This window comes from Gossypium hirsutum, chromosome D11, assembly GCF_007990345.1.
Source record: "Gossypium hirsutum isolate 1008001.06 chromosome D11, Gossypium_hirsutum_v2.1, whole genome shotgun sequence".
In the NCBI taxonomy this organism is placed as follows: Eukaryota; Viridiplantae; Streptophyta; class Magnoliopsida; order Malvales; family Malvaceae; genus Gossypium; species Gossypium hirsutum.
Window position 1 is genome coordinate 56,973,292 of NC_053447.1, and position 13,313 is coordinate 56,986,604.

General features: G+C 32.1%; 1 protein-coding gene across 4 annotated transcripts; it reads left to right on the forward strand.

The window, feature by feature from the left end:
• The first annotated feature begins 2,962 nt into the window (after positions 1-2,962).
• On the forward strand, positions 2,963-7,485 carry LOC107928711 (structural maintenance of chromosomes flexible hinge domain-containing protein GMI1). Of its 4 annotated transcripts, none has more exons than XM_041104546.1 (9): positions 2,963-3,441; positions 3,784-3,856; positions 4,010-4,065; positions 4,178-4,283; positions 4,400-4,480; positions 4,624-4,710; positions 6,783-6,866; positions 6,994-7,100; positions 7,221-7,485. In XM_041104546.1, exons 1-9 carry the CDS (start codon positions 3,407-3,409, stop codon positions 7,438-7,440), a joined length of 849 nt encoding a protein of 282 aa, XP_040960480.1. In that variant the 5' UTR covers positions 2,963-3,406; the 3' UTR covers positions 7,441-7,485. The 4 variants fall into 4 exon arrangements, with proteins under 4 accessions (XP_040960480.1, XP_040960482.1, XP_040960483.1 ...); XM_041104548.1 differs by having other exon boundaries at positions 4,400-4,468; XM_041104549.1 differs by lacking the exon at positions 6,783-6,866 and having other exon boundaries at positions 2,985-3,441.
• The last annotated feature ends 5,828 nt before the right edge of the window (positions 7,486-13,313 follow it).

A 13,313-nucleotide genomic window follows, 5' to 3' on the forward strand; every position in this document is an offset into this window, starting at 1 on the left:
ACAGCGAGAGAAGCAGATGCCGCAGTGAGAGAAGCAGCGAGAGAAGCAGAGGCCGCAGCGAGAGAAGAAGAGTTCAAAAGAAATATGAAGAACTACAGCTACGACTTCAAAAAGATGCGGCATCGAGAGAAGCAGAGCAGAGCAGAGCAAAAAGTAAGACGAACTTCAACAGCAGCTTCAGATTATGATGAAGATGTTTCAGCAGTCGCAACTTCCGCCGTCATAGTGTATGTTGCATAAATACTTTTAACGCTTTTGTAAAGAAAAGTATGAATTCACTTTTATTTATCAATTAATATTATTTTAGTCATTTAATTTGAAACATTATATAAATTTATTGTTTTTGGTTAGTTTAGATTTGGCTGCTTTTGATTTGCTGTTGTAGGAGGGCTGAAAAAAATAAAAAATTTAATTTTAAAAAAATCCCAAAATTAGTGGCGTTTTTTAAAAAAGCGCCGCTAAAAGTCATATCAAAACAGTGGCGTTTGTGAAATAAGCGCCGCTAAAGAACACTACTTTTAGCGGCGTTTTTGAAGAAGCGCCGCTATAGAACATTACTTTTAGAGGCGTTTTCTTCCAAAGCGCCGCTAAAGAACATGAGCTTTAGCAGCGTTTATTTTAAGCGCTGCTAAAGAACATGATCTTTAGCGGCGTTTTTTTTCTAAGCGCCGCTAAAGAACATGATCTTTAGGGGCGTTTTTTTTAAGCGCCGCTAAAGAACATGATCTTTAGGGGCGTTTTTTTCTAAGCGCCTCTAAAGAACATGATCTTTAGTGGCGTTTCTTTATGTAAGCGCCGCAAAAGTTAGCGACATTGTCGTTAGCGGCATTTTTTGTGGCGCTTGTAGAAGCGCTGGAAATGGAGTTAGTGGCATTAAAAAGCGCCGCTAAAAACCTAAAAAACGCCGCTAAAAGCCTCATTTGGTGTAGTGACCTCATGCATTCTATGTCAGATCATTGCCCATTACTTGTTAATGTCCTAGATAGAAGTTCAAAGCAAAAGGGACAGCGATAGCCAAAAGTCAGATTTAATACAAATTAGGTAATTGAAGAAGGTTTAGAAAACGAAATTTAAAAGTGGTGGGAAGAAGACTAACGGGAAGTTCCTACTAAACTTGAAGTAATGGAAAATAAATTAAATCTTTGGGCTCAAGCGAATCAACTTGGGAGGCAGCGTCACATAGATTCCTAGAACACAAAACTACTAGAGCTAAATGCGAAGAATCAAAATGAAAAAAATTTGGTAGAATTAACAAATATTAAGATTGCACTAAATTTAGAAGTTGACAAGGAGGAGTTATTTTGGGAACAACGTGCATGAGCTAATTGGATACGGTTAGGGGATAGAAATATGTCATACTTTCATAGTGTTGCGTCAACTAGAAAGAAAAGAAACACAATTCTAAAGCTGAATAACGATAGTGGGGAATGAGTTAAAGATGAGAAAACTATGGCAAATGCCGCAATGGTCTATTTTACAGAATTGTTTACGGCTTCCTCCACACACTACACCAAAACAGGCTTTTAGCGACACTTTTAGTGGCGTCTGGAAAAAAACGCCGCTAAAAATCAAGCATTAGCGGCGCTTTACACAAAACGCCGCTAAAGATCAAGCATTAGCGCCGCATTTAGGAAAGCGCCGCTAAAAATAAGCATTAGCGCAAAAAAACCTAAGCCCAACGACATCGTTTTTTGACCTATCAGGTCTTTAGCGGCGTTTTTAAAAAAGTGCCGCTAATGCTCAGATCTTTAGCGGCGTTTTTGAAAAAGCACTGCTAATGCTCAGATCTTTACCGGCGCTTTTTCAAAAGCGCCGCTAATGCTTAGAGCTTTAGCGGCGTTTTTGAGAAAGCGCCGCAAAAATATTTTATCTGTTATTTACTATTTAATTTGTTTATTTATATTAATTAAAATTTAATTTATTTTTAATTGAATATTTGTTAAATGGATAAATTTGAAATAATGACACATAGAAATAATTTGAAATAAAAAAACATAGAAAAATATTTGTTAAAAATGGAAAAATTAAATACTATTATTTAAAATAATTTTAAAAATTTTTAGGTAGATGAATGATTGATTTTAATTGTAAAAAATACGATAGTATTAATTTTAAAATATTTAATTAATTATCATTATAGTTTAGAGTTTAATATATATGGTTTAGGGTATATGGTTAATTTAGGATTTAAGGCCGGTTTAGGAGTTACAATTTTAACATTTATAGATTATGGAATTAGGGATTAGGGATTAGAGATTCTAGTTTAAGGGTTGTGATTTAGGCATTAGGGGTTAGAGATTAAGAGTTAGGGATTTAAGGTTTATGGATTCGATGTCAGGTTAGGCTTTAGGGTTTAGATTAATTAGTGTGTTTTAATTTTTTATGAAATAAGGTTCAGGGGTTAGGGGTTAGGGATTCGAGTTTAGATTAATTAATATTTTTGAATTTATATATTAGATAAGGTTTAGGGGTTAGTAGTTAGGGGTTAGGGGTTTAGGTTAGGGGTTAAAAGTTAAGAGTTAGTGATTTAGGGTTTAGAAATTCGGGGTCAGGTTATGGTTTAAGGTTTAGATTAGTTAATATTTTTTAATTTATATATTAATTAAGTTATTATATAATTGTAAAAGAGGGGTTAGAGGTTAGGAATTAAGGGTTAGAGGTTAAAGGTTAAAGGTTAATTGCTTGGATAATTCTAACTTAATAATTAATTACAGTCATTTAATAATTTTTTTCTTATTAAAATCTATGATATTGATTTTGAGAGTACTTAGTTTTTTTTTATAAAAAATTAATTTTAAAAAATAATAAATATTTTATATGACTTAACTAATAATATTTAACAGATAAAATAAAAGATTTTTAGTAGAACAAAATATAGTCATTTTGTTCAAAATAAAATAAATTTTTAACAGATAAAAAATAAACAATAGCTATAAAAACGCCGCAAAAATCATTTTAGAATGGCGCCATTTTACCCCAAATTTTCCCCCCATGAAATCTCTAATCTTCCCATGGCCTTACCCGTTCCCTTTCTATTCACCAAGTCCTTTCTCCTATTACCCTTTCCCCTCTCCCTTTCTCTCTTTCCTCTTCACCTGACCCTATCAAAGAAACACAGCTTTCCATCTTGGTACCAGACGACGATGTTTTGAACTCCTTCTTCATCGTTTTCTCTACTTCCCCTTCTTCTTCTGCTCTCCAATGGCTATCCCCGCCGCAAACGTTTAACAAAAAAACACCCTTTTGTTTATACCCAATGCCAGTGTTTTTAATGATGTGTTGCTTTTTCTCATAATAAAAAACAAATTGTTTTCATCATACTTTATATGGCTAATGGCTATTTTAATGTTTTTGAAGTGTGGATGTTCTTGAGAGTGGAATCTCAATTTTTGACACTGGACCTGGAATGGACAACAGTGATGAAAACTCTATTGTGAAGTGGTATGTTTATATGAAGTCCTTTTTCTCTTCTTTTATATTTATGTTTTTTTTTTGTTACGACTTCTTGGTTTGGCACTTTGGGTTACTTTTCTTCTGTAGTCAGGTAAGACAGAAGTTAAGTTATGGTTGATGTATTCAACTGCTACACTTTTCAAGCAGCCTTTTAGATTTTCTCTCATCCATCCACACCGGTTTGTTCATGGTTCAAAGTTTCGAACTTAAGTGGGATATATTTTGGAAGGAAATATGCACTATAGACTTCTACTGGTTGTGTTTCTTAATTATAGTTTTTCTTTTGAGTTTTGCTAATGAATTCAAGTTTATTCCACTTATTCTATTCAGGGGAAAGATGGGTGCCTCGCTAAACAGGTTATATAAACAACAGGCAATAGGGTGCAAGCCACCATTCTTAGTGGTACAAAATCTGTGAAACTCATGTATTTCTTTGGTTAGACACATTAGTATCTCTGTCTGAGATTTGACATAATTGAAGCTTGCCTTTTATGTTTGCACACAAAGATTCTAATGTTAGTTAGAAGCTCTCACTTTGGCTTTCATAACAATGCAGCCCTTTTTTGGCATGTTTGGATATGGAGGACCTATTGCATCTATGAATCTAGGGAGGTATGACCTATTTGACAAACCACATGTCCTTTCCTCTGTTTTATGCTGATAGAATCATTTCCTAGAGACTTAATAGATTTTTGTAGTTATATATTTTCTTGTCTTCATATAGCTGTGTTGAAGTCTCTTCCAAGACAAAACAATCCAAGAAAGTTTACAAGTTACGTCTTGCACGAGAGGCTTTACTTGGCAATTCTGGCTCTGAATGTAGTTGGAATGTAAGATAGTCTTATTATTAATTTCCCTAAAGAATAAGTTTTTATAGAAATTATTTTTGTTATGAAATTTTCTCAGAAGTTTGTTGCATTATGTCATCAAAATCTTTTTACATTAGACTGATGGAGGCATTAGGGATCCTCTTGATGAAGAAATCAAAGAGTCACCCCATGGGAGCTTTACAAAGGTTTACTCTTCTGTATGTTCCCTTTAATTTTCATATATTGTTGTTTTTGAGGTTAGATCCTGCATTCTATTTGTGCTTAAGAATCATTTTAGCTAGGTGAGCTGTTTGCGTTTTATTTGTCTCAGTTCATGTATTTATAGTATGATTCTTCACAGGTGGTGATATTAAATCCTGTAGTGAGAAACTTGGACATATCTAAGCTCCAATGTAAGCTGAAAGACATATACTTCCCATATATTCAGGTGTGAGTTTATCCTTTGACTTCATGTATTGTGATTTAATTAAGATTTGCCAATGAAACGTGGCAACATGTTTCTCATTTAGTTGAGTTTCTTTTTTCTGAATTTTGGGTTCTGTTGAAACTAAAAATGGGCATCATCCTTTCTCCTTTTGGCATTTTTTTCCAATTACATTTAGACCTGCCAAATTGGCTAGTGTATGCACATATATTTATGTGCTTTTCTGTTATATTTTTATGTTGGAATCTGTTCTAGCTTTCAACTAATAACTGTAAGCATTTTGAATTTCGTTGTCATCTATTCTAACCTACTATTTAGTAGTAACATTTTCAGTTTCAACTTTTAATCATAATCCTAATTGCCTTCATTAACAAAAATTACATTTTCAGTTCTAATCGTTTTCAACTTTTGTTTATACCCAATCCTCAAATTATATTATCATTCAAATCATGAATGATAAATCTGATATTCTGAAATAGGCTCCTTGTTGCCCCCTCCCGCCTGAAAAAATGGCCCTTTGAACAGTTGTGGGATCAGTTACTCCTAATAACTATTAGAGCTTTGATGAAGGTAGCTCTTCCCCGTCAAAGGCCCTCCTATTACTTTCATCATTAAAGCTAAAAAATAGATAGACCAAATGTGTCACTTCTCTACTCTCTGCACAAGCATGTATACCTCTCAAGTCCTTGCTCCTGCCACTCAACCCTGCCTGTATAGCCCATGTAATAATCTACATAGCATAAGCTAAGCTGCCTTTGTATATATAAATATATATTAGTAATTTGATTCAGTAATGTGTCACCTAAGGACAAGGCATAGTTGAAGCTGTCAATAGAAATCTATAAATTAAAAAAGAAAAAAAGTCATAAAAACTCCCTTGGAATCAGCTTTTGTCAACTAAACACATAAACAAAATAAATAAAAAAACAAGTTCTGAAACATAAGATTGGTTGGAGAAATGAGAGATCTTTCTTCTCTAATTAATAAATTGAGAGGTTCAAAAGATTCTATTCAAGTGTGAGAGAGAAGAAGCAAATTTATGAAGGCAAGCTATTAGCCTGTGTAAGGAAAGAGTTACCCCATGAAATGAATGTTTGTTTGCGAGCCATTATAGTGGGAAGTGGTGCATTTAAATGAGTGAGTTATACACTGCTTGATGAGAGTGCAACTACCTCTCATCTCTCACTATTTATTTAATAATTGTTAAATATTCTTATTTTTATATCATATTCATGTTATCTTTTAATGATATTTTGTGTCTGTCTTTTTTATTGCTTTCACGCTTTTTATTGCTTTTATTCTTTTATTTTATTTTTTAAATTGAAAGTGTTCATGAATTAGGTTCAACCCATTAAAAGTTATTCCTATATGAAAATGTATATACTTTATCATTAAATATAAATAAAATAAAGATGGAATCAAATTAAACCGATTTACTTTGCATTGGTATGACCATTTTTAATTTGGGCAAATAAAAGAAGGCCCCATAAGGGTTTCATACTTAGCTGGAAAGCTAAATATATGATAATATATCATATTAAAATAATTTTTATGGCTGAGCAAAATGTGTGTGTGGATTATATCTTGCTGAAAATGTTTGCTCCATGTTATTATCGTATTTTACATTTTCAATATTTTCTTGTGATGGCAACTCTCTTGTCTTGTGTTAGAACTTTAATTATTAAATCAATCTGTCTCTGACATATACTCCCAGATATGCTAGATGTTGGTACTAACAATCTAAAGCTAATTGAAGACCCACTTTATGAGTAAAATATGTGCTTATTTACTTTGTTATTCATAGAATGGAACATATGAAATGCTTGTTGGTACTTTGTTTTATTTACCGATTGTGGAGATTTCTTTTGACATGTTTCTCTTTGGGGGTTTGGACAGATTTAGGACTAAGACAACCAAGGTTAGAAGGGGAAGAATATTTATCAATTATTGATGAGTTCATCGAAACGATTTTAACACGTTAGCCTGAGGCTATTGTAGAGGTTTCTCTCTTTCAAAAGTGAGACTTTTGTTTTATGCTGATACCATGATGTTTATTTGATGGTTACCCCATTTAGTTTGAGGATTTTCAAATGAAGTGGGCCTTTAAAACTCTGAAACACTATCGGGAAAGGTTTTGCATGTTTAATGATGACGTACAGGTGAGCACTTGGCCCAGCAAGTTGCTACTTTTATGGATAAGATTAGATTCTAGTGTAACTTAGATTGCTGCAGCATCACTATGAATGCCACAAATATTAGAAAGTTGTGCTTACTTAATTCTCTTAGGGAACTGCTGGAGTTGCACTTGCTGGATTGTTAGGAACTGTAAGAGCACAAGGTCGATCTTTGGATGATTTTCCAAATCACAAGATTGTTGTGGTGGGAGCTGGAAGGTATTTGGCTGACTCATAAAGCTTGGTCTTTCAATCTTTCACCATAATTTTTCTACGGCTCCTTACATCCATTCCCTCACAGCTTTATTTCTCATAAAAACTTTTCTTTCTGGCTTCCAGTGCAGGGCTTGGTGTTCTTAGCATGGCTGTTCAAGCTGTTGTAAGGATGACAGGAAATGCAGATACAGCTGCACAGAACTTCTTCCTACTTGATAAAGATGTACAATTTTGTACCTCCTTTCTAGCTTTTTTCATCCTATTTGTGCGAAGCCTTTTATGTTCTTTTAGATATGTAATGTCCTTTCTCTTGTGTAATGAAGATGTGGATTTTATGAACTAATCATGTAAAAATGTTTTGCTAGAAAATCATCTGCGGATTTCTTTTTACGATATCTACTTCATTCATACTTTTCTTTTTCTTTTTAGTTTCTTACTTCTACGAGAAAATCATTATGGTTTGACTCTAAGAATCTAAATTTTCTAATTTTTTAATTGTGTTATTAATTTATTATTTTAAATTCTAAAGCTAAATTCATTAATTTTTTATATTTAGTTTTAAAGTTAAGATTTTCATAGAAAATTTAATTTAAATAATATTTTTTTATTTATCCTTAACAAGTATATTTAAAGTTCAAATTAAAAAAATAAAACATAATATAATATTTATCATAAAAATAAATATTATTTGATTAAAATATTTTTTAAAGGTTATGTTTTTAGCGGCGTTTTTGCTAGAAGCGTCGCTAAAGGTTTATTCTTTAGCGGCGTTTGTGGCTAAAGTGTCGCTAAAGCTCACGACCTTTAGCGACGTTTGTATCTAAAGCGCCGCTAAAGATCACGATCTTTAGCGGCGTTTGTGGCTGAAGCGCCGCTAAAGGTCACGATCTTTAGCGGCGTTTGTTATAAAAGCGCCGCTAAAGGTCCGCTAAAGGTCATGATCTTTAGCGGCGTTTTTCACATAAACGCCGCTAAAGTTAGCGGCGTTGTCAATAGCGGCGCTTTTTGTGGCGCTTTTTGCGGCGCTTGTAAAAGCGCCGCTAATACTTTTGGTGGCGCTTAAAAGCGCCGCTAAAGGCATAAAAAAGCGCCGCTAAAAGCCTGTTTTGGTGTAGTGACAGGAGATTGTACTCAAACTCTAATGGGTATTCATGTAACGAACTGAAAGTCAGGGGTGTTGAAAAAATACTTCTGGGACCCCGCCTTAGCGAATTGGGCTCAAAAATATTATTATTATATTTTTGGGAGTTACTCTAAAAGTGACTTAAATGTTAATTAGATAAATTTTATTTAAAGAAACTAAATTAAATAAGAGATAAAATTAGTAGGAATTACTATTAAATTTTAATATAGAACTAGTTAAAGGGACTTATTAAGTAAATAAGCCATATTATATATATAAAATAGTGGATGGTTTTAATCTATTTTATTAGTATTATATAAATATAATATATTAGAAAAGAAATAAAGTTAAAGAACAGAATAATAAGAAGAAGAGATAAAAGATATAGTAGGTAAAAAAAAGATAGAGGGATGGAGTGAAATTTTCCTTTTTCTCTTTGCTGCTGAAAAATAGAAGAAGAATAGGGGAAGGGGATGTTCAGCCATGGGGGTTTAATGCATGTATAAAATTGTAAGTAAGGTTTGATTATTTTTGCATGAAATTATGTTTTTGATGATATAATGTTATGAGCTAGTTTACCCATAATGAAATTTTGAGAGTGAATGGAAATTATGAAAGTTACCAGGGATGAGAAACTCAAAGGTTTGGGGTTATTTTGTTGAATACTAAATGTCTTTGAGGTGATGATTTGAGTATAAATTTTGTAGACTAAATTGGTCATATTGTGTGGTGATTTTATTGATAATAATTCCTAAGGACTAAAATGTTGTAAATTCAAAATAACATAGCTTAGATTGTTAATTTTGTGAAGTATAGGGACTGTTTTAGTGGACTGTTCTTATGCTGGAAAATTTGGGACTTATTTACCAAGTCCATTAATTATATAAATTATTTTGTGATATGAAATTGATTAGCAATAACTAGAAATGAGTTAAATGCTATAAGTAAATTTAGTAAAGTATGACTTTATTAAATTTACGATTATTGGGGATTGATAATAAATTAAATGTATATTTAGTGAATTATTAAAATAAGAAGGAAATATGATCAATTAAATTATTTATGTTAATATTAATAGTTGAGAATGAATAAATGACAATTGTTGTTAAATGAAAGTATGCATTATGATATAAATTTGATTAATTTTAGTAGAAACAAGAATGGTATTAATTGAGCTAATTGTTAAAAATAGATCAAGAGAAGAATAGAGCGAGTATAAGCCGTGGGAAGGAAAAGATCATTGAGTAGATATCCGTCGTAGTTTGGTAAGTTCGTGGACTCGAACTTAATTTTATTTCTATTCACTATTTAAAAATTTATAATGCTAAGTTAGCTCTTGTTATATAATGTATACATGTTATTGAATTAATGTCAAGGAAAAGAAATGAGGAATTTGTGGAAGTAAATAATTGTACAATCGTCGATATATTCGACCAGCGCTGGCCGCAATCCTTGTCAGCTTGTCTAACTAGTTCAGGGCACACAACCGTCGGTTTATCCAACTAGCGCTGGGCACAATCACCGTATCCATCACCGAAATAGGGTTTCGAGGCATTACCGGAGATTACAGAACATTTTCGGATAATTTGAGTCATTTACAATTCACTATTTCTTCCTTTCAATCACAATTTCAAATTACAGATTCATGTAAATGAGCTCAATACCATTAGCTGTTTAATTTTCGTCACTTAAATTCACATACACATAATTTATTAACATAACCTGTCAAACACAATCTCTGAATGATGAGATCACATAATTGAGCTCAATTTCACTGTTCAATATGTTTTATCACATAAAATTTGCTTAACACTTACCACAATTTGTCAAATTAGAGAACGTCTTACGAAATTGAGTACTTCGTTTTCACATTGCCAAAGTATAACTATGGTCTTGCACATCGTCACATATCACACACTGAAGCCATAGCCCAGCAGTGGTCTTTCACGAAAACACATATCACACCGATGCCATATCCTAGACATGGTCTTACACGGAAATCACATAATCATATTTTCACATGTTGCCATGGTCAAACCATGGTCTTTTCTTTCAATTCATCACATATCACTGAACGAAAGTACTCATTCCTGCGTTCTACTCAATTTGACCTCTTAGTTCCTTTTTCGTACTTTTACAATATTCACACTTCAAATACGAACATATGAAATGATTTGTCATTTCTTTCATTTACTAACAAATAATTATTAAATTCAGCTATATGAAGTTATAATTTAATTTTATAACATAACGATAATCATAATTTCATAATAACTATTTAAAATAAAACATTAATCATTTCTATTTCAACATTTATCGATTAAAATCGGGCAAATGACCAATTTATACACAAGTCATTCATATATTTTCCTCCTCCTCCTCTCCATTCGACATCCTTAATGTATATAACACACTTAAACAACATTATCCATACTTTCACTATTTTCCTGCATGTAAATTCAAGCTGTCTGTCTGAGTCAGAGTCACTAATTTATTTATATCTCAAGCTACAGAGCTCCAACTTAAGATCTGTTAATTGTCCCCAATCCAACTCCAATTTCTTTGGTTCTTGATCTAAATATATTCAAAATGAACTAGTTTAATTATTATTCCATTCTATTTAGTCCAAAAACACATAAATGGGAAAATTACCATTTTTCCCCTGATATTTACACTTTTTGCAATTTAGTCCCTATTGCATAAAACACAAAATACACAAAATTTGTCCACACTATACAAGGGCGGAATGTTCCTAGTACTGCTACAAATCCACACATTTCATTTATTTCACATTTTAGTCCCCCAAAAATTTAATTTCACACTTTAGTCCTAGTTACTCAATTTCACCAAAAATTCAAAGACAAAACATGTTAATCTTTCACATATCTTCCATATTTCATCATCAACTATCACAAAGCTCAAGCATTCATCAATGGCATATCTCAAAATCAACATCAAATTCTAAAATTAAAGCATGGGCTAGATAGAATACGAAGCAACGATCACAAAAACGTATAAATCATCAAAAACCGAGACCAAAACATACCTTAATCAAGCTAAACCATTGCCGAAACCTAAGAAGCCATAGTTGAGTTCCTTTCTAGCTAATATTCGGCTTGGAGAAGATGAATGAATAATAAATTTTTGTTTAATTTTAATTATAAAGTTTAATTTAACAAATGACCAAATTAACCTTATTAATAATAATTTATAAAACACATATACTAAGGTCACTAATGTAATATGCCACCCACTATCTAATTTATGGGCTAATTAATTCTTAACTCCTCCCATTTTAAAAGACAACAACAATTGGGTGCTTTTAAATTTGACCCCTAAATTTTTATTTTATGCGATTAAGCCCTTTTTACCAAATTGAGCACTCAAACGATCAAATTTTCATACGAAATTTTCACACATAGTAATTCACATACTACAAATACTAAAAATAATTTTAAAATATTTTTATGACTCAGATTTGTGGTCCCAAAACCACTATGTCCGATTAGGGTCAAAATTGGGCTGTTACAAGAGTTGGGCTTACAATTATTATTGTCGTTATATCCGACTAGCACTGGGTGCAAATATTGTTGGTTTATCCAATTAGAGTTGGGGTCACATTCAATACTATTGGTTAATCCGACTAGCGCTAGGCGCAACCTCCTCTGCAGTTTACCACTAGGCACCGGGTGCCACGTCGCTAATAGATCTTGCGAAAAGGTTACTTGAATTATTGAAAGAGCTGAAATCTTATTTGGTTAAGTTATAATTACATATTAATATTGATTGTTCTTGTGTTTAGCCAATAAATGGAACCTATTAATGATAAATTGATTTACATGTTGTAGGTTAGAAAAATAGTAGAATTAGATTCGGCATCCCGCAAGAATCTCGTACTCAATGTTGGTGACGTTTCCTTTTGTGTTTTTGGCATGTGCCTAAGATGAAAATTTAACGATAACGTGTTACACCCCTTACCCGTATCCATCACCGGAATAGGATGCGAGGCATTACCAGAACACATACACTTGTAAACGTATTTAACCGTATTATAAAATTTCATCTAAATTAAAACTTTCAAAATTTTTAACAAGCTTTTATAATTCTTCACAATATCTCCTCTAAATATTATATTCATAATAAATAGGGCCTACGAGACCCAATTTATATTCATGCATTTCACAAGTCTTAACAATCCAATGCTTCATTTCTATTTCATTCAATTCATAATTTCTCATGTTCACAATTCAAATCAATTTCTCAATCCAATATACATTTCAATATCACAATAATTCTTTTAATTCAAATCATATCACCAGCAATAGAAATTTTCATTTACTTCTCATACAATTCAATATCATTAAGTTCAATACTAATATGTATTTACCATTTAACTCAACGTTTATCGATTATGCCATTCATTAACACATTTATAAAATCCTTAATTTTGCAATGAAAACATCGCTTTACCTTTTAATTTAGCTAAAATCAGACCATCATCAATCTCATAGTAACTATTTGAAAAAAAAAACATTACATCATTTCTAATTCAACATTTATTGATTATGATCGAATATATGACCGATTTAAACACAGGCCATTCATATATTTTCCAATTTTCCTCATCCTCCTCTCCATTCCACATCCTTAATGTATATAACACGCTTAAAGAACATTAACTATATTTTCACTATTTACTTATAAGTAAATTCAAATCTGTCTATCCGAGTCAGAGTCACTAAATTATTTATATCTTGAGTTAAAAAACTACGAATTAAGATCCGTTAATTTTATCTGAAACTAGACTCGCATATCTTCTTACCATAAAATTTTCATAATTTTTTGCTTAGCCAATAAGTACAGTTTATTCTTTAAAGTCTCCCTTATTTCACTGCTAGGCAGTTCCGACCCTTCTTCACTAAAAATTAATTATCTCCTCGTACGGGGTTTGAATGATGTTTCTATTTGTTTCTCTTGAAAATAGACTCATTCATGATTTTAAATATATAAATTTAAGCCCCTAATTATTTTTATTTAATTTTTTATGATTTTCCAAATTCAGAACAGGGAAACCCAAAATCATTCTGCCTTGT

Coding starts and splice junctions, on each gene's coding strand:
- LOC107928711 (XM_041104546.1), top strand. CDS start 3,407: ATGGACAACAGTGATGAAAACTCTATTGTGAAGTG. Junction 3,442..3,783: donor GAAAACTCTATTGTGAAGTG/GTATGTTTATAT, acceptor TATTCTATTCAG/GGGAAAGATGGGTGCCTCGC. Junction 4,284..4,399: donor GCTCTGAATGTAGTTGGAAT/GTAAGATAGTCT, acceptor TTTTTACATTAG/ACTGATGGAGGCATTAGGGA.